Raw genomic sequence first — 27342 nt, forward strand, 5'->3', positions numbered from 1 at the left:
AGTGGCTCGCTGACTAGGAAACCGGAAGGGGAAGTCGTTGCCGCCTCCGTTGCCGACGCAATGCAGGTGAGAGCGGAGTTGGGACTGTTGACCGCTAGCTAGCTTCAGGTAACAGGAGTGAGAGTGGGCTGGCCGAGGAGAGTGAGGAGTTGGGGCTGAGAGGAGAGGGCAGAGCCCGTAGCTGGCGGGTAAGGGCCCGCGGGATGGGGAGGCGCGGCCGACTGGAAAGGTGGGGGTGGGGCCCATCTGGCAGGAGACAGTGGCCGAGTCGCGAGGAAGGAGGACGCGTGGACTTGCTGTGGTGCACGAAAGGATGAGGCTACTGTAACCTGGGAAAGTTGAAATGCATTCCAAGGAAGACGGCTCAAGAAAATGGCGGGTTGGCTCAGGCCCCGTCCTAGGCTTTTGGATGGACGCTGTTGGATGCAGACATAACAAGGGATCTGGAATTGGAGAGGAACCCGAGGGGTGAAGGAATTGCTGGGGGAGGGGGAGGGGATGGCCGAAAGCTGAGCTAATTATAATATGAGGTTGAGGGTGGAACCCAGGATCAAGGCTCATGTCATACACATTGGTGAGTTTGCAAGACGATTTTGCATCATTCTTCCCACCCTGAGCCTGTTAGTTGTTAAGGATGAAGAAATGAAATAAAACTGGAGACCACAGATGGGAGGAAAATGTTTGCGGACACCCCAGCATTTAAAATTGTTTCTCTGGTGCTTAGGAGCATGTGCATTTTTTTGTTTTTCACTTGCCAGTTACTTTATTGCACCTGGTTGACTGTCAGTGAATGTTTATAAGTTGACTAAGCTTGTGAAAGGGACACAGGAATATTGGCACAGAGTTAAAATGAGTGCCGATTAATTCAGCAAGAAGAAATTTGAAAACATCAAATGTGGAGGGCAAAGGAAGAGTCGGGGAGGGTGGAGGGCAGCGGTGGTACAAGCCTGGTATTCAGGGAAACCTTCATGTGTGGGTAGGTTTCCCAGAGATTATGTTATTGGCAAGAACTACCAGGCTCACAAGGCAGGTTCTAGTACAGGAGAAGCTAAAATACATATGCTGCAGAGGTGTACAAAGATAATAAAGCCCCGGCATTAGGTCTGGTGAAAGTGTCTCAGTGAGAGAGTACAGAGTATTTCCGATGCAGAGAAAAGCCAGACATGAATTAGGAGATGATGAGAGAAAGGAGGAATGGTGAGGCGAATGGATTGAAAGGTCTAAGGGTTGATGCTGTCTGTAACCCAAATACCGAAGATAGAAAACAACCTGGCTCTCCTGTGCTAGGGAAATCCTGTGTTACTTGACTAGTTTTGCATACTGTCATCCTGGCTTTCTAGCCTTCCTCTGTATGTGCCATACTCACGGCTCTCTGGGTAACCAACCTGTTCCTGTCGGTGCAGAGGGAGGAGAAGCAGCTTGAGGCATCATTAGATGCACTGCTGAGTCAAGTGGCTGATCTGAAGAACTCACTGGGGAGTTTCATTTACAAGTTGGAGAACGAGTATGACCGGCTGACCTGGTAAGGGTTGCCAGGGCAAGCTGAGGAGGGCTCCATGGGTGCTGGGGGTGGGGTGGGGAGGCCTCCTGGTGGATAGGACATCTCCAGTGATGTCACAACTTCTCACTTAGCAAACATCTTTTGATTTGGAAAGAGCTGGGTTTTTACCAGCATTTAACAAGTGAAGTTTGTCTTAAGGCCATGGAAGTAGAGAAATACCCAGTTTCCCAACCCATGTTCTTTTTTTTTTCTTCTTCAAAAGATTCTATTTATTTGACAGAGACAGGGAGAGAGGGAACACAAGCAGGGAGCGTGTGAGAGGGAGAACCAATGTGGGGCTCGATCCCAGGACTCTGGGATCATGACCTGAGCCGAAGGCAGACACTTAATGACTGAGACACCCAGGTGCCCCATAACCCAAGTTCTTTCTGGCTTTTGATTCTTACCCTTTGACTTCTCTGGGAGGAGGTACTCTCTCAGTGGGTCCTCCCACTATGGTGAGAATCTCGTGTTCATCCTGGATCTCTTAACCACAGATATTGCTGAGTCTTTTAGGTCCAACCTACTCTGGAAGTGTGGGTCCTATTTTCAGGCCTGGAATGTTTTTACCCAGTTTCTGAATGTTTAGTGATAGGTATAGCCATGGTTCTTATTTTGTCACTGGTCCTCACCCCATTGAAAGAATGAACTGCCTTATTTCTCCACCTGTGTCAGAAACTGAAAGTGTGTCCCTCCTGCCCAGTCCAGTTGGAGTGCAATGAGTCCTTTTGGGGTGAGCCTGGGAATTCCTAGTTTGAGGGACCCCTTCAAGGCTACTTTACTGAGAACATTCTGACACCTTATCACCACCAGGCCCTCTGTCCTGGACAGCTTTGCCTTGCTCTCCGGACAGCTGAACACTTTGAACAAGGTCTTGAAGCATGAAAAGACACCACTGTTCCGTAATCAGGTCATCATCCCTCTGGTGCTGTCCCCAGACCGTGATGAAGATCTCATGGTAAGAGGAGGAGAAAGGTACAACATGGGAAATTAAATTCTTAGATGAGGACTTGGCGCACAGTTGTTGCTTGGTTATTTTAGAAGTTCTGAATGTGTAGTGTGTGGCAATAGAAAGTAAGGGCTGCATTTTGGAGACCTTGCTTTTTTTCCTTCTGGAGTTGGGGAGCCACTCCCAAATAGTGCCAGATAAACCTGAGGCCTCTGTCACTAAGGCAAAGACCTTTCTCCTCCAATACCTATCTTGAGCAAAAAGTACGTTCTTTTGTGAGTTTGTCTGTTTTGGTATTTTATTAAAATGTAGCAAAGAAACTTGCCTCTAGGCGTGGTAGAAATAGAAGTGTGAGGAGACAGAAATGAAGCAGGGAGTAAGGGCAGTAGTGTCCTTGGAAGCTCGATACTTTAAGTGTCAGGTGGTGTTTTCCCTGAAAATGTACCGTTTGCCTATGGAAGGAACCATATATATCAGGCCAGACTGAATCTACTTGAACTGCATAGGAGGATCAGTAAAATCTGTGTGTTATAGCGGCAGACCGAAGGACGAGTGCCTGTTTTCAGCCATGAGGTGGTCCCTGACCATCTGAGAACCAAGCCCGACCCTGAGGTCGAAGAGCAAGAGAAGCAGCTAACAACAGATGCGGCCCGCATTGGTGCTGACGCAGCTCAGGTTGGATGGCGTCACTGCCCTGCTGCCCCCCCCCCCGAATCCCTCAAGTCCCATCACGAGAAGCTAGGCATTACCGTTTGTGTGTGGTGGGAATGCACAGTTGGTTACCCATAAGTTGTCCCTGGAAGAGCACAAGGAAGAAATTTCACCACACTCTTGTTTGTCCTGATCTCTGCACGAATATATATGTGTTACAGAAGCAGATCCAGAGCTTGAATAAAATGTGCTCAAACCTTCTGGAGAAAATCAGCAAAGAGGAACGGGAATCGGAGAGTGGAGGTATGGAGGGATTGGTGGCAAAATGGAGAAGGAAAAGCGGGAGAAGGTCGCTGGAATAAGAGTGGTGGTTTTGGTGGTGGTGAAGTGAGGACAGAAGACCGAACTGCTTAGGAAAGGGATGTTTCCATTCTGTTTGCCGTGTGTACTTAGGGCTAGCCCTGGAGCAGGTGGAGGAAATGGGCAAAACGAGAGGGGAGAATTCTGAGATAGCTGTGAGGGTCTTTGGGGGCTCTTCCTCTGGGCTGCCTGTGAGTGTGGATGCTGCTGAGCCCTGGTGCTCTGAGCCCCTGGGCTCAGCCTGGTCTTCCTCTTGCTAGGTTCAGTCCAGGGTCAGAGGCGTACCTCAGGCTTCTCACTTCACCTTTTTCTTCAGGTCTCCGGCCAAACAAGCAGACCTTTAACCCTGCAGACACCAATGCCTTAGTAGCCGCTGTGGCCTTTGGGAAGGGGCTATCTAATTGGAGACCTTCAGGCAGCAGTGGTCCTGGCCAGCCGGGCCAGCCCGGAGCTGGGACCATTCTTGCAGGAGCCTCAGGATTACAGCAGGTGCAGATGGCAGGAGCTCCAAGCCAGCAGCAGCCGCTGCTCAGTGGGGTACAGATGGCTCAAACAGGTCAAACAGGTAAGGGGGCAGGGAATGACATGGTTGCAGACCTTGTGGAAGTAGGAATAAGCTGCATTGTCTGGGCCCCCAACATCCCAGAGCTGGAGATTTTCTCCCTTTCTTCTTGGACCGTGACTCAGAAAACAATTTTTTAGGAGTAAAAATCTCCTTTGAGACTCTGTAGCAGGCACCAGAGAAAGGAAGAACTTTGAGCAGCAGAAACTGCACCTCCTACCCCCATCTTAAAGTTCTGTCTCAACTACCTTTCTGTCCCATTTACTCTGGTACAAGGTGTGCTGTCAGGGTCTTTTCTTAGACTAATGGTCTTAAGACCGTTCAGTAGGTACACTGGGAATTGACAAACAGGCAAGCTCCATGTACTCTTTTCTCTGTTTCCTCTGTCCTGCTTAGCATTAATAGTTATGAGAACAGTCTGGAGGAGTCTGGATGTATGTAGCTAAAAGAGGTCTTTTTTTTTTTTTTTTTTCCCCAAAGCTGTCCAGGAAAAGAAACAGTTACAATAAGAGAAAACTTTTTTCTTTCTTTCTTTTTTTTTTTTTTAACCTGTGACATTAAATGGAGTCTAGCTGTCTTTTCTGGGAGTAGCTGAGCAGGAGACCACTGGGGTGTGTTTTGATCCCTCCTACTATCAGCCCTTTCCTCCCAGACACCTTCAGGGACCCACATCTCTGATCTTTGCTACTCAGGGTCAGAGGCCACAGAGGTTCTGAGATGATAGAGCAAGGAAGGGGGTGGCGGAAGGGAACCTGGGAGACCATCTCTCTGATTTATCATGAAAGTCCCACCATGCTTCAAGTGTATTTCCTCATGTTCCTTTTAGGGAAAATGCCAAGTGGAATAAAAACCAACATCAAGTCAGCTTCAATGCATCCCTACCAGCGGTGAGTGTGGCCGGCAACCTCCACTCCCAGGTGCCCCTTACAGAGTTGGGCAGTGAAATTGCCTTTTGCCCAAAGTGAACTACATGGGTACAATAAAGAGAACATGGGCTTTCAGCACCAGACAGATCCCAGCTCTACCACTGACTAGCTGAGTGACCTTGGGCAAGTGACCTCATTTTTCTCAGCCTGTTTTCTTATTTGTAACTGGCGATGATACCTACCTCATAGGGTTGTTGTGAGGATTAAAATGAGAAAATGAATGTAAAACACTTAGTATAGTCTATGAAATGACGGGTATTCAATAAATGGTAGTTTCTACAGCCACTTCTCCCCACTGCCCTCCTCAATCCTGGATCCAGAACTTAGCGGGATCTGATACTGCTTCACGTCAGTAGTGAGCTGACAGACCCAAGATCACAGGCTGTTCTGTTATGTTTGAAAGTCTGTGCTTACTTTGTGTGGCCAGAAACTGTCATAGCCTCTGTATGTCCTTAGGGGCGTGCTGGCTCTGCAGGCCCCCCTGCCCAGGTTCCATCCTGGCCATCTCTCCGAGCTGCGGGCACTGAAGCTTCTGGGCGGGGACAAATGGCCCACCTGCAGCTCTGGTGAAGTGTGGGTCTGCTCTCCTTCTCTCCTCTAAGAAGCCGGTTCAGCTCTTACCTGGGAAATAGTCACAAAGTCAACTATCCTTTACCTCACCCCGTACACATGAAAGAAGATGTTGCAGGTCCAGTAGGTGGGGGCTTCCCAGGAAGTGGCTCTACCAGGTAGGACTGTGTGAGAAAGGGATTTTCTTAGCATGTGAAGAAGCCCCTTCTTCCTGGACTCATTTTTCTCGTTTTAGAGGGAGAAGGGAATTATGCCTCACACCACCTTTCTTCAGGGTTCAGTTGGCCTCATAATATACCTGGTGCCTGGACTCCAGCCAGGATGGCTTTCTTCCAGTCCACTGAAACTCTAACTAAGAGCCAGATTGCTGGTGGGTGGGGACAGCCACCAGGACCTTTGCCTGCTTTGCATAAAGCTGAAGAGCAGCGTGAGTTGGGTCTGCAGCCTAAGCTGCCTTTCTTGCTGCTCCTTTGCAGGCAGGGGCAAGGTTTGAGTCAGGAGAAGACCAAAGGGTTTCTCTGAATAAAGTTTGTTTGTTTATTTATTTATTTATTAGATTTTATTGATTTATTTGACAGAGACACAGCGAGAGAGGGAACACAAGCAGGGGGAGGGGAGAGGGAAAAGCAGGCTTCCCGCGGAGCAGGGAGCCTAATGCGGGACTCGATCCCAGGACCCTGGGATCATGACCTGAGCCGAAGGCAGACGCTTAACGACTGAGCCACCCAGGTGCCCCTCTCTGAATAAAGTTATTTAAATTTCTGGCCACCGTGTCGGGGTTAGGCAATAGCGATTTATAAGGGAGCTATATAGGGATCAGAGACCATATGTCAGAGACTTTCAAAGTTGCTGCAAGGCAGTTTTAATTTGTCCATAAAACGTTTTCTTAGCTTTGATTAGCTTTGATGTAAAAGTCCTGAGCGGTATGAGGAGGGCCTCCTCATACCTTCCAACTGCCTTTTTTCTGTTCGCTTCTGTCACACAGCGGTGCTTTGGCATTTGGTGCCGGGCAGAATTCTGCCAGGCTGTGGCAGCAAAGAACTGGAAAAGTGGTCCCCAATGTCACATCCATTCCTGCTCCATCAAGACAAGAGATGGTATCCGCAGAGTTCAGTGGTCATAGCACCCAACAGCGTGGGGAGTCCTTTTATCATCTCTGAGGCAATGCCAGACCTTTCCCCCACTTCAGCAGTGCTGCTTTACTGCTCTGTTGGCCCGCTCAAGTGTTCCTTATGTTCTTACCTTTTCCCTCACTGCTGGAAGTGTCAAAGCTAACCATATTGGATAAAGTTCAAGTTGTATGTCTCCAAAACCCCTGAAGGAGCTTTTGGTGACTGCCGTCCTTAATTCCACCAGAAGATTCCCTCCTATTGAGAGGCACCAACCCCAAGTTACTTTGTTGTCTCAGACTACTACTACCTTCATTCCCACCATAATATTTGAAATCGGTTCCTTGTCCTCCCAGACTGGAAATGTCCTCCTGACCCAACAGGAATATGTGCAGGATCTCACCGACATCTTGGGCCCTTATGCAAACATTCCTTACTCTAGAGGCACTCACATCTTTATATTCTTTACTTACTCTGGAAACACACATTCTCATTTCCGACCCCCTCCTATCCCCACATCCTCTGGAGTACACACACCTATGTAGCATCACCAACTTTGGGACCCACACAACCTGGTAAATGCCTCCATGGAAAGTATCTCCCTCTCCTCACCCAGGCATTCCCTCCACTCCCTTGGGGACGAATATATATGGTGCTCCCTTTAAAGAAGAGGGTGTGATGTGCTTACTTGTTTAGATTTAGGATGTGTAAAAGATGGCTCTCTTGCTCTACTTTGGGGGTATTCCTCTGTTTCTGACTTATCTGTTTTGCCTGGGGACTGTGCTTTCTCCTACTCTCGGGGCCCCTGGGAAATGAGATTAGGCTATCGTCTCCTGGGCCTATGCCTAGGATGGAGAATGAAGCACTGTGAAACCATGAGATCTTATTGCAGTGCAGAGTCCATCCCACTGAAGGAGATTAAGAAAGCTTACTTAGGGGTGCCTGGGTGGCTTAGTTGGTTAAGCGACTGCCTTCGGCTCAGGTCATGATCCTGGAGTCCCGGGATCGAGTCCCGCATCGGGCTCCCTGCTCAGCGGGGAGTCTGCTTCTCCCTCTGACCCTCTTCCCTCTCATGCTCTCTATCTCTCATTCTCTCTCTCTCAAATAAATAAATAAAATCTTTAAAAAAAAAAGCTTACTTAATCCATATATGCATGGACCATTACCATTGCCTAGGACTGGTCCGTCTCCAGCTCCGCCCTGTGGCTAGAATTCTGTCATTGTTGAACCTCCCTTTCACTCATTACTCTAGTCACCCCATTCTCTACCCCTTCTGAGGTCTACTGCTGCCCTACCTAGCCAATTTTACTTAACCTTGTACTTTCTTGTGAAACAGCCAAAATCAATAGGTTGTAGCCAAGTGCTCCTTCCAGCTCCATAATGGGTTCTGTCTTGAGGACTGAGCTGGAGGTATAGATTGCTCACCTGTCCTGCTGTCAGGGAGGAAGCTGAACTCTGCAGGAATACCCTTGTGCAAGGCTGGTCCCTTTTCCCACCCATTCTCACCTCCCCCAGGCAGCTGGGAACAACCTCTCTCTTTGTCTGAGCTTCTTGTACAGAATAATCCTCCTTACGGACAATGTATTCTCTGTGCCCTGTGGACATAGGAGCCGTGTGAGCTGATCCCAGCACCAGGCAGGACGGAGGCTGAATCTTTCCAAATGCCCACCCTGGGTCAACTCCTGATTATTGTCCAGAGAAATTACTAAGGGATGTACGTTAACCTACTGGCTAAATCCAGAATTTTTTCAGTGCTCATCTTACTTGATCTCCATGGCATTTCCTAGTGCCGAGCATTTCCTCTTCATCTCTTTCTCCCCACTTGGCCCCTACGTCTCTGACCATTCCTTTTTGGCAGCTTTTGGCCTTCTATCCCTCTGCCCGCTGTGTCTGTGGACCACCTCTTTTATTTTCAGCTCAGAGCTCTCTGCCCCTAGGATCCATAGGTTCCTCAGATTCTGAATGTTCAAGTCCAGGCATCCTTTCCTCTGGATGGATGGTTTTTTTTTTTTTTCCCCTAGTTTTCCTGGGTGTGACCTAAGCCAGGTCTATGGAAGTCATCCTAAACCCGTCCCTCTCTGTGTCCCACCCCCAGGTGCCAAATCCTATCTCTTCTGGCTCCCTAATATCTATCCATCCTGCCCTGCATTTTAGGCCCTGGGCCTCTTTCCCTAAAAGTGTTCAGACTCCCTGTATCCCACTCCGACCCATCTTTGATACGGCTGCCAGGTCTTTCTAAACTGCTGATCAGATCACATTGCTCCTTTGATTAAAATCCTTTTGATAGTTCCCTCCCCATGTTTCTCAAACTGGAGTCCATGCACCTGACAGGTTGGTGTGCCAGGCATGCTGAAAGTCCTTGGGTCAAATCACCCTGGAACACTCATTTTCTTGAGGGTAAGTAATTTAAACAGAGAACAAAAGACTACCATGTATGCATTATTAGGAGAAAATAGACTTCAAGAAATTCCTACTAGTCCGAAGGGGTTCAGAGTAAGCCACTGGATTTCCTGGGGGATATTTCTTTCTGTCTTTTTTGCCATTACATTTACTTCATTAAAAAATTTGAAAAACATCTAAAATTTCCCGGAAAGGCAAGTAAGATTCTGTGTGATCTGGCCCCCTGACTTCTCCTGACTTAGTTTCTCCCTTGTCCTGCCGCCCACTCTGTTTTCAAGCCATACAAGCTGCTTGAAGTTTCCTGAAATGAACAAATTCTTTCTAGCCTCCGTTCTTTTTGTCCTGCCATTCCCTCTGCAAGGAACATTTTTCCCCATCATTCTCTCTGATGAATACCAGTCATCTTTCAAAATTCAGCCCATGAGCCGGTCTTCTGTGAAGTTTTCTGACAACCCAGTGTGGACACAACTCAGTGCCACTCAAGTAAGTAAAGTCAGTTACCTCCTCTTCTATGCTCTTTATTGTCCTCCAGGTTCAAGCACCCTGAACTGTCAGGGTTTGAATTCCAGTTCATCTACCTGGGAGCTAGGTGATCTTTGGCATGAATGTGTGTGTCTGGCATACTACAGCACCTGGCCCACCATAAACACTATAAATGCTAGCTGCTACTATTTTTTTTTTCTTTACAGAGAGAGAGACAGCGAGAGAGGGAACACAAGCAGGGGGAGTGGGAGAGGGAGAAGCAGGCTTCCCGCCGAGCAGAGAGCCCGATGCAGGGCTCGATCCCAGGACCCTGGGATCATGACCTGAGCCGAAGGCAGACGCTTAACAACTGAGCCACCCAGGTGCCCTGCTAGCTGCTACAGTAGTGTGATTTAGTTGACTTGGGGGAGATAGAATAATGTAGCATTTTGGTTAAAAGAGCAGGTTCAGACTGCCTAGCTGTGCCACTTACTAGCTGTGTGGCTTGGAAAAGTTAATTTACTTCTGTGCCTCAGTTTCCTTATTCCTGGGGATGATGATATTAGTGGCAATATTGTAGGGTTGCTGTGATGTTTAAATAGATTACTACATACTAAGTGCTCAGAATAGTACCTAACAATAAAAGCTTGATAAATATTCGCTATTCTCAGGATAGTGTCTAGAACTCTGCTGTCAATAATTGTTGCTTAAGCCAATGATTGATCAATCCCTTTATGAGGACAACTTCTTCCTCCCTGTGCACCTTGTCTTTGCTGACGTCATGCTCAGCCTCAGGAGCTCAGCCTCCTGAGAGATCCTTTGTGCACTTCTCATCCCCCACAGTGTCTTCACCGAATGTAGAACATTTTTACATTGGTTTGCCTGGTGTGATAAGTCATTTTTGAATCTAGTTTTGTGAATTTTTTTTCTCCCACTTAGTTGACACCCATATTCTTCCATTAAAGCCCAGTTTGGTCTCTTAAATTGTGTGTCATTTTGCTTTGAGACCGAATGACAAGCTCCCTCACCTGAAATGTTCTTTGTCCCCCCTCCTAAACTATATCTCCTGTCCAACCAGTTGAAGGCTCAGTTCCACAGTCTGCCTACAATTCTGTCCCTAAAGGGGACCCTACACCATGCAAAGATCACTCTGTGCAGTTGTGAGGAGTTCCCTCATTTGTCCATGCTTACCAGGTTTGGGCTCGGGTCTTCATGGGCTGCTGTTGTAATTCCCCAGGTATCACAGATCAGAGCTTGTGCTTGCCTCTCTTCACACTCACCACCAGTCCCGTAGGCCTTGCTGTGTCACGGCAACTCCACTGTTCTTGGCCACTGAGCTGTAAGTACTCTCAGCTGGAGCTAGGACCCGGGAGTGAGGTGCTATGTCACACGTCTACTGCTTGCAGAGGCTCTGCCCTCTACTTGGACTGTCTGCCCTCTCTTTTTCCTGCTGCCAGTCCCCTTGTTCATCCTTCCAGTGTCACTCCTATCAGGTCTTTACCAACTCCTTCCCTGTATACTCGACCATTCTTCAATTATACCTGATCTGGACACATCCATTGTGTGGCCTGAGGCAAGTTATCTCCCTTCCAAGAACCCGTTTCCACCTCTGTGAAATGGGATTATAGCCTAGACCTCAAAAGGGTACTTTGCACTGAACATACTTAAAAAAGTGAAACCTTTAAGTAGCTCGTAATTTTCTACTGGGTAAAGTCCAAACTTCTTAGAAGGGCATAAAAGGCCCTTGAAGTATAGTCAGCACTCAAATATTAACTACTATTCTCTTCCCCTACTCTCTCCTGAGCAATTTCATTTTTATTGCATCATGGTATATTAGACTGCTTTGATTATAGCACATTACAATTAAACTAGCTTAACCAAAAACAAAGAGAGGGGGACCCGATTCTATTTGGGTTATTCAGAGGGAGGGTTGAAGGGTGACCGGCTGCAGGAGGCTCCGATGTCCGAGGCTCTCTGTCTCTGTATTTCGGCACTCTGCAGCAGGAGGGCTCATCTCATGTAGGAACTCTAATTGTTCTTGACTGGATTCTGGGCTGTTAGGAGCTCAGACTGGGGGAAACTGGGAGAACACCATGATTAACAGGCCAGTGGAGTGGGGGCAGGAATTCCTTAAAGGAAATGAAAGCACTTTTCCCCTGGCTGGGAAAGTGTCTGAGCTCTCACAGTCTACTTTATGTGATTTCAGAGAATCTTTGGATTTTTTTTTTTCCTCGAGCCCTGTCCATTCTAAACTTCCAGAACCGTGTTTTAAGATTACCTATGGAATGTGTCACTTACTTCACACTCCAGATGTCCCCAAATGCATTCATTTCCTCCACTCTGCTCCACCTGAGTTATCCAGCATGACCACCTTCCTGTCAATTGTGTCCTCTGTCTGCTCTATGCTCTCAAGCCTTCTGTGTGTCACAGTTGTGTGTGTGTGTGTGTGTTTGTGTGTACATCACACCTGTGCACTGTAGCTGGTCTCTCGGCTGGCTCCCCTTCCCCTCCTCTCCTCCTGGTGATATATATCATATTGTCCCCAGGTTTGTCGTTCTAAAGAACAATGGGGATCATAACCCCTTTCTTAAAAATTCTTCGGGATGCCCCAGTACAAACAAAACTCCTCATTCTTTCATTTGGGACCAACCAACTTTTTCACCTTCTGGCATATGAAGGCCTCTTATTCAGCGTATGGTTTGGCTAAGCAGAATCAGGTGTAGCAATTCCCTGTACCTGTGCTGTGCTTTCCTCCTTCCATCCCTTTGTCCACACTTTTTCCTCGGCCTGGAACACCTGTGTTGCTTCCGCCTTACTTGCCATGTGACCTTGAGAAAAATCCATCACGCTTTTTTTTTTTTTTAATATTTCATTTATTTATTTCAGAGAGAGAGAGCATGAGAGGGGGGAGGATCAGAGGGAGAAGCAGACTCCCTGCTGAGCAGGGAGCCCGATGCAGGACTCGATCCCGGGACTCCAGGATCATGACCTGAGCCGAAGGCAGTCGCTTAACCAACTGAGCCACCCAGGCGCCCATCCACACCCTTTCTGATTCAATTCTTTCCATCCATGAAGTGGGGATAACAGTAGTTACAGGACTGAACCATAAGAACGTACGGAAAGCAGCTCTTAGGGGCCCATTCTTGCCAGAGAAAGTAGTGAATAATAAGCTACGCTTTCTCTTTTCCCCTTTTGGGCCCTCTCAACACATCTTCCAGATCTGGCTGTCTTTCCCTCATCTTGATAACCTCCCCTGGTTTGTCCCCTAACCAAAAGTCTCCCCTTTTCCCTCTCCACAGCTTTTTCTGCAGGTCCTATCACAGCCCTCTTCCCATACCTGAGTTTCTTTAGTTCTGTTCAGTGAGCAATGCATGCTACCCACAGTGTGTAGGCTTTGGCTGCCCACGGACAGATGTGACGAGTGTTCACACACAGTCTCCCCCTTCTGCCAGCTGAATGTTTTTCCAGCTCTGGTTCCTTTAGCAGAGGTCTCAGCCTTAGGTGGAGGACACTGGCGAGCAGGCAAAGGCCCAAGGATATGCAGAATGATTAACTGACAACCCCTTCACCCTCTCTTCACTCCCCTGTCCTCACAGACTCAGCCCTCCCCCCCAACTCCTCTGTGTGGCGACTGTGTAGAAAGTGCCCTTTGTCCTTTACAGGATGGGGAGGGGAGAAGCCTGACACAGCCCCCAGGAGACTGCTTTCATCTCTACGTGCCACTCCTGGTGTCTGTTAGCCTAGACCCTCAGTTCCTATCATTTTTAGCCGACTCCCCCACGTCTCCCATGCTCTGTCCCCTCCACTCCTCCACCTGTTCGCCCACCTGCTCATAAACACACAGGCATGCCTTTTTCCATTTGTTTCTCATTGCTATTCCTGCTTCTTTGATTCCAATTCCTTTTAATATTTCTGCTGAAACATGTAAAGCCTCAGATAATCATGGGAACGGAGTTGTTTGCGTTCACAGGGATGGTGGTTTTCAGACTGAACCCTTGCAGAAAATAATCAGTGGTTTATCTTCTGGGGAATGAGGATGGAGAAGGGCCCCTGAGAGAGCAGTGAGTGAGCAGTGAGTCAGACAGGGGGGGCCCCGGGGGGAGTCACCTCACTTCCAGTTAGTCAGGAAGGTTCCATGAAGGAGGGGGAATTTTAGCTGTTGGACTGGGGCTTCTTCCCCTGCATGCCCCTCCCCAATACCTGGCCAAACTCAACTTATCGAGCCTGTGAGTTCCTGGACCCCTTCCTGGACCCCTTCAGTTTCTCCAGTTTATCAGCCTGCCCGTTCCACCAAGCTTCTCTGCAGGCCCCAAATGACCTCCTCTCCCAGTCCCCTGACAAATTTACCCTTCTTTTCCGTACATGTCAGTCTGTGAGGTGTTCTCCTTAGCCAAAGGCTAATCCCTCCGTGTGTATGCTGGATCCCATTATCTCTTTCCACACCGCACATAAACATGCTCAAGACTCTTCCCGTCAAAAACAGCCATTAGAATCAATCTGAAGGTGAGAGCCAGACATTGATATTTTTAAAAGCTCCCAGGTGATTATGTGCAGCCAGGGCTGAAAAACATAAACAGAACAAAATCCACACTTCTTACCATGGCGTTCAGGGCTCTGTATAAACTGATTTCTGCCTGTGTTTCCTGCCCTGACCACTCTGCCCTCTGAGCTGGAGCCACACTGAACTACCTAGAGCTCCCCGAACCTGCCACATCTCTTGCTTCTGTGCCTTCACACCCATGCTTCCCTCTGCCTGGAATGCATTTCCCTGCTTTCTAGAAAGTGCCCTTCAACGTTCAGCTTAGTGTCCTTTCTGTGAAGCCTTCAAGAACTCACCCCCACCCTAGGGTAGGGTGCCCCTCCTCAGTGCTTTCATAAGCCTCTGTGTTTATCTCTGTGGGAACACTCGCCACATGCTAACTATGATTGGTGTCCTCCTCTAGACTTCGAGTGTTTTGCAGGAAACCCAGGGCTGTGGAGGATGGAGGATGCCATTTGGTAGGATGTGGGGCCAGGTGATCTCTATCAGAGACGCTTTTTCCCAGGACTAGGACAGGAACTGAGCGAAGTGAGTCTTGGTGCACGTTCACTCCTGTAGTCAGTCAGCGTTGACTGACGGCATGCTGTGCTCATTTACCACCGGGGCCCAGGTGAATAAATGGGTAGCTGAAGTTCCCTGCTTCTACTACCTTTGACCTCGGTGACTGCACATCCTCTCTGGTCGTCTGCTTTATTCGTGTCTCATTTGTCCCTAGGTGGATACTGAATGCACAGCCTCTCACTAGAGTTCTCCGAGCAGTGTGTGCACACAGTAAGCACTGAGGAAGTATCTGTCGAACCAGTGCTCATGAGTATACACACAAGACTGACATACTGGTTTTCGGCAGTGGTATGTTCTTAACGTATGGGTTGCTTCCCACCATCTGAAATGTTGCGTCCAGAAGCAGGGCTAAGCACTGCACGTGGCCCAGCTCCTTCACGCTTCTCGAGGATGGGGGAGGCACTGCAGTTGCCATCGTATAGAGGTTTGGCAGCTTGCAGAAGGTCACGCAGGTACTCACTGGAAGATTTAAACTCAGGCCTGCGGAGTCAGGGGTGACCCCAAAGCCACCAAAGTATACCTGGAACACATTAGGCTTTAAACAAATATTTACAGACTCAAGGGAGACTGCCACCCCCGGGGAAGTAGAAAGCCTTCTGAATTCTCACCGTCCTCCCTGCCTGACTCTGGGTCCCTCGACCTCTCTTGCCTTTCTCACAGTCTCATTTATTCTGATATTCACTCCACATTCTGAAGGATCAAATGAGCCAGCCAGTGGGCCCAGGTGCAAGAGATACGGAGCCGACTACCACGTGCCTCTGGCTGAGAGGAACGTCGAGTGGGGGAGGTTGCAGATAATTGCGTCGCTTTAGGACTGCTGTAGGATTGGGGGAGCAGCGCTCGGAGAAGGGGATTACTACCTGGGAGAGCTGTGTGTACCTTGTATTGAGCCAGGGGACAAGGCTTGGAGGGGTGGGAGTGTGCGAAAGATGCAGACATCCTTGGGGAACAGTTAAAGCCTAGCACAGGAGAATAACAGGTAGAATGGCAGGCTGAGGGCCCGATCAGGGAGGCCTTAATGTTATAACGCTAAGAAATTTGAGCCTTTTGAATTGTCTTTCAAGGGTAGCTGCTCACAGGCTGGATCATAGTTCAAGTTTGGCTCTGACCTCTTACCTCTAAGACTAAACTACACGGCTGCATCCCACCATTTATGAGCATATTATTTCTCCCAAACCACGGTCTCTTCTGAATTCCCTTTCTGTCCACATTTACACCGTCCGATCCAACAAGCAGTTATTGGGTCACGAGATGCAAAGCACCGCTCCAGGAGCCGCTGGAGCTGCACATTACATTCCGCTCAAACTTAGTCCTCACCCCAGTTCAGTCTAGTGGGTGAGTGTGTGGAGCTGGGAGGGGAGTGCAGGAAGCTGGACAGACAGCTAAGTATAGAGAGTCCACCTGTCTTGGGGACATCTCCAGTGTCTGCCACTCGAATCCCATCAAGTTTCCAAAGCTGCTTAGGTCAGGCTGTTAGCTCTCACCTGGTCTGCCTCAATAAGCTCATCGCCCTGCTGCCAGAGCGACGTGACTCTGCTAGCCCGTAAACCCCGGCCTGCGACAGCAGCATCTGCCTTCTTCACCCATGTGTCACTAGCACTTACCACAGTCTTGCACATGGTAGGTGTCCAATAAGTATGTGATCATACAAGCCTGATTGCAGCCTCCTTGGGAACCTTCACTCTTTCTCCTCTGCTTCCAGAATAAAACCCAACTGCCCGTGTTGGCCTTCAAATCCTACTAGATTCAGCCACAGTTGGCCTCACTTCCCTTTTCCTTTCAGTACCTTCAAGGCCAGTTGAGCCAGTGATTCACTGTTCCTGCCCCAGGCCACTTGTACTCTCCCACTGTGAAGTCCTCTTAGCAGTTCCTAATGCTAGGGCTCAAGTTTATGGGCTGTTTGAGAAGGCTTCCTTGCCCAGCTGCTCCCTCCGGCTGAGACCTCTCTGCTACCCCTGGTTAGCCCTTAGCACACACGTGCTGCCTCCCGCGCAACCCTCCCACCACCCCCTGGAGAGAGAGCTCTGGAGGAAAGGGATGCTGAGGCCTGGAACTTTCCGCAGGGTCCAACCTGGGTAGGCCTGCGACGGACAGAAGATGTGTTGGTCGCGTTGGTGGACAGTCACTGGAGGTCCGAGAATGAGACTGAGCGTCAGGAAGAAGCCAGGTGCACCTCTGGCGGGCCAGGGACCGATGGAGCCGGCTGCGCGTTGCGGAGGGAAGGGGTGGGGAGCCCTGGCTGGGCGTGCTTCCTGCCCCGGAATCTGGCGGCCCGCCCCTGCGCCCGCCCCTCGGGCCGAGCCGAGTCGGGGCCAATCAGCAGGCGCCCCCCGCCCGGCCCGCCCCGTCCCCCTCTGGTGACAGAAAGTCGGCCCAGCAGATGAGGAAGTGGCAGGCAAGCTGGCCCTGGGGACTTCTCTGTGGCCCTGCTCCCTCTGAGCCCTTCACTGCTGCCCGCCTGGCCCCCCACTGGTGAGTCTGGACCTTCCACGGGCGGGCTGTCCACGTGCCCGGGCACCCTGCCCGCTTGGCCCTGCCCTGCCCTGCCCTGCCCAGCCTGTGGGCGAGGCTGTTCCCGGGACCGTGGGTGGGAGGTCCCAGCTCTCTGGGGCCGGGCCTGGCCGGCAGCCTCCCTCGGATCCCGGCCCCTATTTGCTTAAACCTAGGCTTTCTTCCACCAGCTCCCGGTCTTGTCCCTCTAGGCTCTTCTCCTCCCTCTCCTTTGCTCCCAGTTCTTCTCTTTTCCCTTCCCCTCCCCCCTCCTTTGCCTGTCTCCTTTTCCCTTCCATCCATCTTAAAGGAAGGAAGCACCCGCCTGAGTTCCCCTACCAGGGACACACCCAGTGCTCCTCAAGCAGGGGGAGAGGTCCTTTCCAGAGCTTGGAGCCACTCCTGACCTCCAGGGGGCTTGAGTGTTTGTGGGGGGGTGAACTTGAGGTGGTGGTTGCGAGAGCGGGAGAGATAACCAGCTGGCAGGCTCACATGGGTCAGGGAGGAACCGTGTGTGAGCACAGGCCTCTGCCAGGTAGGCCCCGCCACAGAAGAGGCAGCCAACGAGATCTGATTGTGAATGAATGAATGGTGATTGTCGTCCAGGAAAGAGATCTGTGTGCAAGACCCGAAGGCAGGTGTGTCTGAATGTGGTAAGGGTGACTTTATGTTCATTCATCTCTAAGTGGGGTGTCTGAGTTTATGTCTGTGACCACATTTATCTGTGACTCACGTAGGTGTGAGTAAAGCTGCGTGTGGGCCTGGGGGTGTGAGCATGAGCATTTGAACGTGGTAGTGCAGGACCAGGGAAGGCGGCCGTGTGAGTGTTTTGGGTGTGTTGCCAGTGTGAATAGAGTTAGGAGTGGGTCTGAGTATCAGAAACTCTGCATGTCAAAGCCCATGGAGGCTGTTTGGGTGGTGTGTCACAGGGGGGTGGTGAATGCCAGCAGGAGGTGTGTGGGCCCTGCGTGTCATAGGTGTGCCAGCTCTGGGTTGGCCTGTCATTGGTGCTGGGGGGAGCTGTGCGAGAGGGAGGACTTGGGGCCTGACCGTGGTGGGGGCAGTTGGGGATCCCCATGGAGGCTGTGAGAGCATCTGTGGGATGTGTGCACGCGGAAGGCCTCGTGGAGATGTCAGAAGGTGGATATTCTTCACTTAGTGCCTGCACGCCTTGTTCCCTGGACAGAGGGGACCTGGCAGACTAGAATGCAGGCAGCTCGCAGAGCATCTGCTACCCTGGCCGGTTGGGGAATGCCTTGCCCCTCTGGGACAGCCTTGGCATCCCAGGCTCTCCTGGGTCTGGGCCGAGGCTTTTGTGTCCCAGTGCGCCCTCCCCCGACATTCCTTCAGGTTCTGAGGGGGAGAGGGCCTGGCTCATTGGGACCCTCCCTAAGGGAGGGGAAGATTCCCGAGACCTGCCCCACTCACCCACCTCCTCACATGCCACTGGCCTCGCTGCCCCTCCCAGGGAGAGAAGGGTGATTGTACCCATTCTGAAGCAGGACAAACTGAGAATTTATGGCTGGTTTAGGAGAGGATGCTGGGTGTGGGTTTTCAACAATTCTTTTTGGGCCAAGGCTAGGCCTGGGCTGGAGTCCTGCGAGGTTTCTGGCTCAAAACTAAGCTAGAGCCTTAGCTCATCTGGCTATCCAGGGTGGGTGGGTGGTGAGTCCCATGCTTTACTCTTGGCTTTCTCAATCCTGGTTTGGTCTTGCTTCTCCAGGCCCTGACCTGTGGCCTGGACCCACCCTCCACCCCATGCCGCAGTGCAGCGGGGGCGGGTGGAGGGCGGGGCGCTTCCAGATCAAGTCGGACAGGTGGAGCCGCCGGGGCAGGAGTCTCCAAGAGCCAGGCTCGGGAGCGGAAGGGCAGGAGGGGAGTGCCGGAGAGGAGGGGAGCGGGGAGCGGAGAGAGTCGCTGGAGGTGAGAGCCTGGGAGGGCAGAGGAGAGGAGAAAGGGGCAGGGGTGGAGGGAGTTGTGGGGGCGAGCATCCCGAAGGTGGACTGGAGCGGTTGAAGGGGAGGATCCCTGGGCAGAAAAAGGACCATCTCCCGCTGGAGAGGTGGGGGACTGGTGGGGAAGGGAGAGGCGGTCATTCTGGAGAGGAGAGGTAAGATTCTCCAGAGAGAGACCGGAAATGGAGAGCTCCCCTGTGGAGGAAGAGGGGAGGTGAGAGCGGGTGGTAAGAATCTCGGTGGCGGTGCAGGGAGTGAGCGAGGCGAGTGAGGTGTGGAGAGGCGGGCGGCACAGCCCTTCCCAGCAGGCAGGCAGGCTGCGCGGGAAGCCGTGCCTCCTACCCCCGGTCCCGGCAATTCCTTCCTCTCCCTCCTCTGTCCTTTCTGCAAGGAGGTGTCGGGAGTTGTCTCATCTGGTCTGTGTCCTGTCTGTGGGTCAGGGGTAGGCTGGGGGCACAGCCGGCCCTGACACCCACCCCCCCATCCCTCCCCAGAATCTTTAGCCAGGATGGAGGCAGTTGTGAACTTGTACCAGGAGATGATGAAGTATGCAGGTAAGATGCTGTCCTCCCTCCTGCCCCAGGATCCCTGGATCTAAGGCTGTCTCCTACTGGAGAGTCCCTGCCAACTCCTTGACCCTCTGTGACCTGACCGCATGCCTGTACACCTGGTGGGGACCCTTTGGACCCTGTGACTCTTTCTGACTCCTTGACCCTTATCCACAGATCCTCGGATCCAGGGCTACCCTCTGATGGGGTCCCCCCTGCTAATGACCTCCATCCTCCTGACCTACATATACTTCGTTCTGTCACTTGGGCCTCGCATCATGGCCAATCGGAAGCCCTTCCAGCTCCGGGGCTTCATGATTGTCTACAACTTCTCACTGGTGGCACTCTCCCTCTACATTGTCTATGAGGTGGGCCTCTGGGATACCTAGGTTTTAAATCCTGCTGGCAGGATAAGGGGCAGGCCTTGGGGTCAGAGCATGGCATCTCCTTTCCAGAGAGGCTCAGATCCATTTCTTCAGCTAGATAGCAGGAGGGATTAGGCAGGGTGGATCCCTGGTGGTCTAATCCACACTTCTTCCTAGTTCTTGATGTCTGGCTGGTTGAGTACCTACACCTGGCGCTGCGATCCTGTGGACTATTCCAGCAGCCCGGAGGCACTAAGGGTAAGTGGGGGTGGAGGGGTGCAGCTAGATTATAAGCACCTTGGGGATAGCAGTTTGGCTGTGCCCTGGGCTTATGGACCAGTTCAGGGAAGTTTTTGGAGTAGCATGGGGGTCCTAAGGCTGCCTCACTTCTTGCAGATGGTTCGAGTGGCCTGGCTCTTCCTCTTCTCCAAGTTCATTGAGCTGATGGACACGGTGAGTAGTTATAGGAGATTTCTGAGGACCTGGCGGGGAGAAAGGAGAGGCCCTGGCTCTGAAACCCATTTCCCCCACTCTTCTCAGGTGATCTTCATTCTCCGGAAAAAAGATGGACAGGTGACCTTCCTACATGTCTTCCACCACTCGGTGCTTCCCTGGAGCTGGTGGTGGGGGATAAAAATTGCCCCGGGTGAGTGGTGAAGGCCACTGGGGGAAGAGGAGCAGGCACTGAGAACCAGCAGCTCGACTCTTCCTGACCTGGTTCATTGTCCCCTGACAGGAGGAATGGGCTCTTTCCACGCCATGATCAACTCTTCTGTGCATGTCATCATGTACTTGTACTATGGGCTGTCCGCCCTTGGCCCGGTGGCTCAGCCCTACCTGTGGTGGAAAAAGCACATGACAGCCATCCAGCTGGTGAGGGGCCTGGCCCATAACCATTCCCCCAACCTTCCTTCCTGGTCTGGATCCTACCTTTATTCAACCTGCGTCACCTTTGACCCCGTGCCTCCGCATTCAACATTCGGTCTTTCTCTACCACCTCTGTTTCCTCTGACCCTTGCCTTTTTCTATTCTAGATCCAGTTCGTCCTGGTCTCACTGCACATCTCCCAGTACTACTTCATGCCTAGCTGTAACTACCAGTATCCACTCATCATCCACCTCATCTGGATGTACGGCACTATCTTCTTCATGCTTTTCTCCAATTTCTGGTATCACTCTTACACCAAAGGCAAGCGGCTGCCCCGTGTACTTCAGCAAAATGGAGCTCCAGGTACCACCAAAGTCAAGGCCAAATGAGAAACGTGGCCTAGCTCGGTGCCCACCTAAGTGCCTCAGGACTGCGCCTTGGGCAGCATTTGACTTCTCCCCACCTACGCCGGTGACCTGTGACCAGGGTTTAAGTGGTCAGGACTGAGCAGGGGACCGGCCCTCCCCTCCCCACAGCTGGTACACAGGGACCACGGCTTCCGTTCCTCACCCACTTCTCCCGGCCAGCTCCAAGGACATGGCCTCATTGCCCTCTGCCACTCCAGAGCTGGGGGCTGAAAGGGCTGGACACTTATTTCCCCCTCCCTGCCTTAAACTTGGGAGAGGAGCACTCAGGACTGGCCCCTACCAGGGTCTTGTGGCCTTTTTCCTCACACTGAAGAGGTCAGCAATAATCTGTCACTGCGGACCTATGATCCCTCCTTCTCTACCCCACACTGAAGCAGAAGCTTCTTGGCCAAAGGTCAGGGTGGGTGGGGGGCCTGGGAATACAGCCTGTGGAGGCTGCTCACTCACTTAGGTCTTCATTAAAAGTGACAAGAGGAAACCACCAAGGCTGTGTGTTACATGTGTGAATGGAAGAAGTGCTAGCCCTGTCTGCAAACAGGAGGGGTGGTTTTGGCTCTCTGAAGACAGTAGAGAGGAGCCTCTGGTAAGGCTGCTGGGACAGAGGTCATGCAAGGAGAAGAGAGGGAGACATGACTTTATTAGAAAAATAAAAAAAACCAAAAACAACTGAGGTGATGAGTTGGTCCTTAACGGATGCCTTGGTGGATGAGGCTGCTCTTGGCTGCACTGGCCTTCTCCCGCTCCCGCCGCCGTGCAGGGTCCAACTCAAAGCAGCGCCATAGCCGCAGGGTCTCATCTGCTGCTGCTGAGGCCACGGTGGCCCCATCTGGGCTCATGGTCAGACTTAGGACCCGGGCAGTGTGACCTGAGGCGTGAGGAGGGAGAGCAGTACATATGAATGCAGACACACCTCCATCCTCCCAATATTGATGGCCACCTACCTTTTTTGTTTTTTATAACACTTCTGAGATAATAGAATTCATCCTTTTAAAACACACAATTCATCCTTTTAAAATATACAATTCATTGGTTTTTAGTATATTCACAAAGTTGTGCAACCATCACAATAATTCCAGAATGTTTCATCGCTCCATAAAGAAAGTATCTCCTCATCACCTTCTCCCCCCTGCTCCTAGCAACCATCAATCTATTTTATTTCTTTGCATTTTCCTCTTTTGGACACTTCATGTAAACAGTCATATACAGTATGTGGCTTTCCTTTTGTGTCTGGCTTTGATCACTTAGCACCTACCTTTTTTTAAAATGTTGAACCATTTTTTAAATATAAATTCAATTAATTAACATATAGTCTATTATTAGTTTCAGAGGTGGAGGTCAGTGGCTCATCAGTCTTATCTAAGACTGCTTGACTGACATCCCAACTTAGTATCTCAGAGGCAGTTCAAACTTAACATGTTCAAAAGGAAACTCATCTCCATTCATTTCAAACCTGTTCCCCTCATGGGTTTTCCTTTTTTTTTCCAGTTTCAGAGGTAGAGTTTAGTGATTCATCAGTGGCATATAACATCCAGTGCTCATTACATCATGTGCCCTCCTTAATGCTCATCACCCAGTTACCCCATCCCCCCACCTCCCTCCCCTTCAGCAACCTCAGTTTGTTTCCTGTGATTAAGAGTCTCTTATGGTTTGTCTCCCTCTCTGGTTTCATCTTGTTTTATTTTTTCCTCTCTTCCCCTATGACCCTGTTTTGTTTCTTAAATTCCACATGAGTGAGATCATATAATTATCTTTCTCTGATTGACTTATTTCACTTAGCATAATACCCTCTAGTTCCATCCACGTCATTGCAAATGGCAAGGTTTCATATTTTTTTGATGGGTGCATAGTATTCCATTGTGTGTATATATACATATATATATATATATATACACCACATCTTTATCCATTCATCTGTCGATGGACATCTGGGCTCTTTCCATAGGTTGGCTATTGTGGACATTGCTGCTATAAACATTGGGGTGCAGGTGCCCCTTTGGATCACTACATTTCTATCTTTGGGGTAAATACCTGGTAAGTACCTACCTTTAAGCTCAGCCACCTTGGCCATGGTTGGGTACTTCCAAATAACCAACTGGTTCTGGGCAAAGCCATGGCCTGAGATGAGCTCCTTGTAGTGGGGAGACCAGAGGATGGAGCACACCTGTGGAGAGGGGTTGGGATGTGGGCACAACATAGAGCCAACACTACTCAAATGAGAACTAAGTCCATTTGAGTGTTAGGCACCCTGCCAGGTGCCAGACTCAGACTTGAATCATCACAGTTCTTATAAAAGCTTTTTGAGAGAATTATTATCCATTTTAACAGATAAGGAATCAAGCAGAAGGAATTTCAGCAAGTTGCCTAAGATGACATGCAAATTTAATAGGTGGCAAAGCCAGAATTTGAACTCTGGCTCTAGAGCCCAAGTTTAGAATGGAATGAAGACTGCATGGGGGAGATGAGGGTGGAAGGAGAGAAAGCTGGAGTAGGTGCAGGGAGACCCCACAGCAAGGGCCTCAAATGTCATTCTACCCAATGTGGATTAAGTGCTGGAGGTGCTAGGGAGCTACTGCAGGGTTTTGGGACAGTAACAGACAACCCAGATCCAGTGCAGAGGACAGACTGGAGAAGATAAGAATGCTGAGGGACCAGTGCAATGGGCCTCCACTGAGAAGAGTGGCTGTAAGGGAAGGGGACACATGTGAATGATACTGAGGTAAAAATGATGTGTTTTGGGGACTAGCTGAGGAGGATGAAAGATTCTAGGAAGTCTGGCAGATTTCTGAATAAAGTTCTATCCCTCTCAAACAATGTAAGAGGAGAAGGAACACATTTCAGGGAGACAAGAAGGCAAATGTAATTTAGGACATATTAGGGTGTTGCCGCCTATAGGGCATGAGGTTGGAGTCGAGCCACAAACATTAGTATGGTCTGGACCTCTTGAATGAGAGCTGAGTTAGAATTTTGGAAATCATCAGGGCAGGGAGTTGGTGAAGCCACTGGAGGGGACAGTTGCCCAAGGAAGACTCTACAGAGTTAAGAATACTTCTGGGAGAGAGAGGCTGGAACAGGTAAAAGACTACCTGGGATTGAGCATCCACAGCACTCAGACAGGCCCCAGAGCAGACATTCCAGATTCGAATGTGTCGGTCGCTGGTGCCCCCTCCAGTTGCCAGGACATTGGACTGCCAGGGACACCAAGCTACAGCCTAGGTAGGATAAAGTTGGGGTCAGCAGGTACTAGAGCTAGACAAGGAGCTACAGGGGTCACAGGGTAATCCCGTCCCATCCAATCCTACCATCCCGTCTCCCCTTAACATTCCCCAGGTTCTGGGTGAGGGTCTGCAGAGGCCCCAACCCAGCCCCACTCTCACCTTGACAGCCCCTTGATGCTGGGTGAATGTCTGCAGGGGAACCCAGCCACCCTCTCCAGGAGCACTAGGCCACACATTGACCAAGTTATCGTTGCCACCGCTGGCCAAATGTCGTCCATCTGGGGCCCAGCGCAGCCCACACACCTCCTGGCTGTGGCCGCTCAGTGTGGCCACATGGTGTTCTGCCACCCGAACGTCATGGTGGTGGATGTGGCCAGAACGGGAGCCACTGCAGGAGGGAAGGGAATGAGGTTCAGTGGCAGTGCCACCAAACACGGCCAGCAGCACGGAGTTGCTTCAGTTCAGAGGCGTACCTCTGGGGACAGGTGGCCAAAAACACAGACTGATTTTGCAACAGACTAGCTAAAACCACAAACCTGGACACGATATAGCTATTCCAACACAGGGAGCTCACACGGGCAGAATGACTGGTCATGTTTCGAAGCCGCTTCTGCTGCTGCACATCCCACAGCTAGAGAGAGAAGGCCGCTAGGATCAGACCTGACTTGCCACGAACACCCTCCCGCCCGACAAGCCCCCTGGGTCTGGGTGCCACAGAACTGAAGCACGGGGACAAGTCTCACCTGCACCTCCGCACTGCTGGTGCCCACAGCCAGGTAGTTGCCCTCTTTGATCCAGGCCACAGAGGATATATAGTCCCCAGGCTGCTCCATTTGCAGCAGCTGCAAGATGTCCCCAGAGCTAGCACTCCACAAGTACACGCTGTTGTCCAACGCCACAGCCAGTACATTCCCAGAGCTCCAGTCCACAAGGTTCAGGTCTGCCAGAGCAGGGAGAGGGAAGAGCATGAGCTTGTTCGCCTGGTCCCCAGGCCCTCTTCCTCCATCCAATGGGCAAAGAGAAGGCTGCACTTACAGTAGTCATTCCGGATTTCAGGGGCATCCAGGATTCGGTCTGGCAGGGAAGGAATGTAACGGCAGGTCTTCCGGCTGGAGCCAGGCGTGGCCTTCTGGCTGTAAAGCACTTTCAGTCTGTTCTGGTAACCTGTGGCAACGGAGTGGGTCCACACACTGGGACAACTGACTCTTCCCCGTGCCCCTAGCCTAAAGGTCAGATAAACACCTCTCCTCCCCTCTCTTAGGTGGGAAGAGCAGACAGGCATCTCCTCTCAACTGTAGGGATGGGCTGACACCTCCCTCCAAGATCCAAGAACTTTGGGTCTTACCCTCTGGGGCATTTTGTGGTTTTCCACTGAGCCGAAGGATCTTGGCTTCCTCCACATCAAAACCGTTCAGGTTCAAAGCCCAGGCTTTCTGATGTTCCTGGCACAAAGGGCGAGGGTGAGGCAGGATGGCATGATCCAGATTACACAGGCGGGTCTTGCGCCTTAGGCCCCTCTGGGACACATACCTTCTTGGTGGGCGTCTGGCTATCTTCAGGCTGGTTTTCCTTGCTCAGGAGGAAACTGGCCACTTCCATCTGGGAAGCACTGCGATGGGGGATATAGCGGTCACCGCCAGGTTTGCTGGGAGTGGTCTGAGCCTTGGAGCTGGATTTGCCTGGGGCAGGGAGAGGGAAGCCAGAGAGTCTGACCAGGCTCCTGAGGGAAGAGGCATGAAGGCCGCTCTCAGCTGTCCTCTCTCCCTCCCCGATGTCCCGCCGCACTCCACTGACCGGGAGTTCGGCCTGGGGTCCTGCCGGCGCTGTGGGATCGGTTGGCTGCCCGCATGGGTGAGGGAGCCGGCCCCGCGGCTTCCTTAGCTTTGCGCTGCCAGCGCGCGGGAGGTGCATTGGGGATAGGGGCGTCCAGCTGCAGCAGCGAGTGCAGGTCACTCTCGAACACGAACTGCGCCATGGCAGCGTCTGCAGAGGGAGGGGTCCTTGGGGTGGGTGCCCGCCGAGTCCTGGAGGAAAAGGCGACCGTGCTCGATCTGGGACGGCCAGCCACTCACTCAAGGCCCTCCTGTCCGCAGCCCCGCCCGACCCAGGACCCCCGACCGCCTCTCACCTTCAGGCCCGAGCAGGTTCCAATCCCAGACCGACTTCAGCACTGCCTACCTACGCTTCTTAAACTCTCCGCTCCGAGCTCGCATTGGCTCCTTCAAAACCCAACCGTCGTAACCGTCGCCTTCGCCCATTGGCCTTTTGTGGCACAGGAGGCGGGTCTTCCGGTGCAAGTCACAGATCTCTCGAGAATCCCGCCATGGAGTGTGATTTGAAGAGTGAGAGAGCGAAGGCCTGTCCCCAGAGAACGGGTGTCTGAAAGCGAGAGGGGCGGGACGGGGCGGGGCGCGCCTGGGGGCGGGGCCTGCGCTGCCGCCGCATTCCGGAGCCGCTTCCATTCATTCCTCAGCTTCCCCTCATCCGCCCTTTACGCTTAAAACTGCATGTGATGTGCGCCAGGACTGCATTTGTTGTGATGTGTGGAATTGTTGAATCATTTTTTTGTACACCTGAAACCAATATAATATTGTATGTTCACTAACTGGAATTAAAATAAAAACTTAAAAAAAATACATATAAACACACATACAGCGGAATATTGCTCATAAAAAAGAATGAGATCTTTGCATTTGCAACAACATGGATGGACCTAGAAGGTATTATGCTAAGTGAAACTAGTCAAAGAAAGACAAATACTATGTAATTTCACTTATAGTGGAATCCAAAAAAACAAAATAAAGAAAACAAGTGAAAAAAAACCCAGAAAAAACAAATACAGAG

At 51.0% G+C, this 27342-nt stretch overlaps 3 protein-coding genes across 13 annotated transcripts; 2 read left to right on the forward strand and 1 right to left on the reverse strand.

The window, feature by feature from the left end:
* The first annotated feature begins 28 nt into the window (after nt 1-28).
* On the forward strand, nt 29-17010 carry MED8 (mediator complex subunit 8). 9 transcript variants are annotated; one of them, XR_015767987.1, is made up of 9 exons: nt 35-66; nt 1341-1522; nt 2354-2498; nt 3024-3164; nt 3362-3443; nt 3817-4065; nt 4889-4949; nt 6544-9550; nt 16694-17010. XR_015767987.1 is itself a non-coding variant. In XM_028123258.2 (9 exons), exons 1-9 carry the CDS (start codon nt 61-63, stop codon nt 16707-16709), a joined length of 984 nt encoding a protein of 327 aa, XP_027979059.1. In that variant the 5' UTR covers nt 35-60; the 3' UTR covers nt 16710-16964. The 9 variants fall into 9 exon arrangements, 7 of the variants coding, with proteins under 7 accessions (XP_027979060.1, XP_027979059.1, XP_027979061.1 ...); XR_015767986.1 differs by lacking the exon at nt 16694-17010 and adding an exon at nt 10767-10853; XM_028123258.2 differs by lacking the exon at nt 6544-9550 and adding an exon at nt 10767-10868 and having other exon boundaries at nt 16694-16964.
* Nucleotides 17011-17018: 8 nt separating this feature from the next.
* Nucleotides 17019-21764, forward strand: ELOVL1 (ELOVL fatty acid elongase 1). 2 transcript variants are annotated; one of them, XM_028123263.2, is made up of 8 exons: nt 17019-17102; nt 19570-19629; nt 19801-19991; nt 20166-20246; nt 20385-20441; nt 20529-20634; nt 20725-20861; nt 21023-21764. In XM_028123263.2, the coding sequence occupies exons 2-8, from the start codon at nt 19584-19586 to the stop codon at nt 21242-21244; spliced, it is 840 nt and encodes a 279-aa protein (XP_027979064.1). In that variant the 5' UTR covers nt 17019-17102; nt 19570-19583; the 3' UTR covers nt 21245-21764. The 2 variants fall into 2 exon arrangements, with proteins under 2 accessions (XP_027979064.1, XP_087878596.1); XM_088022470.1 differs by lacking the exon at nt 17019-17102 and adding an exon at nt 18844-19043.
* Nucleotides 21765-21901: 137 nt separating this feature from the next.
* On the reverse strand, nt 21902-26699 carry CDC20 (cell division cycle 20). 2 transcript variants are annotated; one of them, XM_028123252.2, is made up of 11 exons: nt 26627-26699; nt 26293-26522; nt 26029-26177; nt 25844-25940; nt 25534-25662; nt 25242-25438; nt 25035-25129; nt 24658-24886; nt 24367-24492; nt 23327-23444; nt 21902-22148 (listed from the first exon to the last, which is right to left on the reverse strand). In XM_028123252.2, exons 2-11 carry the CDS (start codon nt 26471-26473, stop codon nt 21970-21972), a joined length of 1500 nt encoding a protein of 499 aa, XP_027979053.1. In that variant the 5' UTR covers nt 26474-26522; nt 26627-26699; the 3' UTR covers nt 21902-21969. The 2 variants fall into 2 exon arrangements, with proteins under 2 accessions (XP_027979053.1, XP_027979054.1); XM_028123253.2 differs by having other exon boundaries at nt 26293-26481; nt 26627-26683.
* Nucleotides 26700-27342: the final 643 nt, after the last annotated feature.

Source organism: Eumetopias jubatus, unplaced genomic scaffold (genome assembly GCF_037043125.1).
Source record: "Eumetopias jubatus isolate StellerSeaLion01/CBP00866 unplaced genomic scaffold, mEumJub1_p1.0 scaffold_4, whole genome shotgun sequence".
NCBI lineage: Eukaryota > Metazoa > Chordata > Mammalia > Carnivora > Otariidae > Eumetopias > Eumetopias jubatus.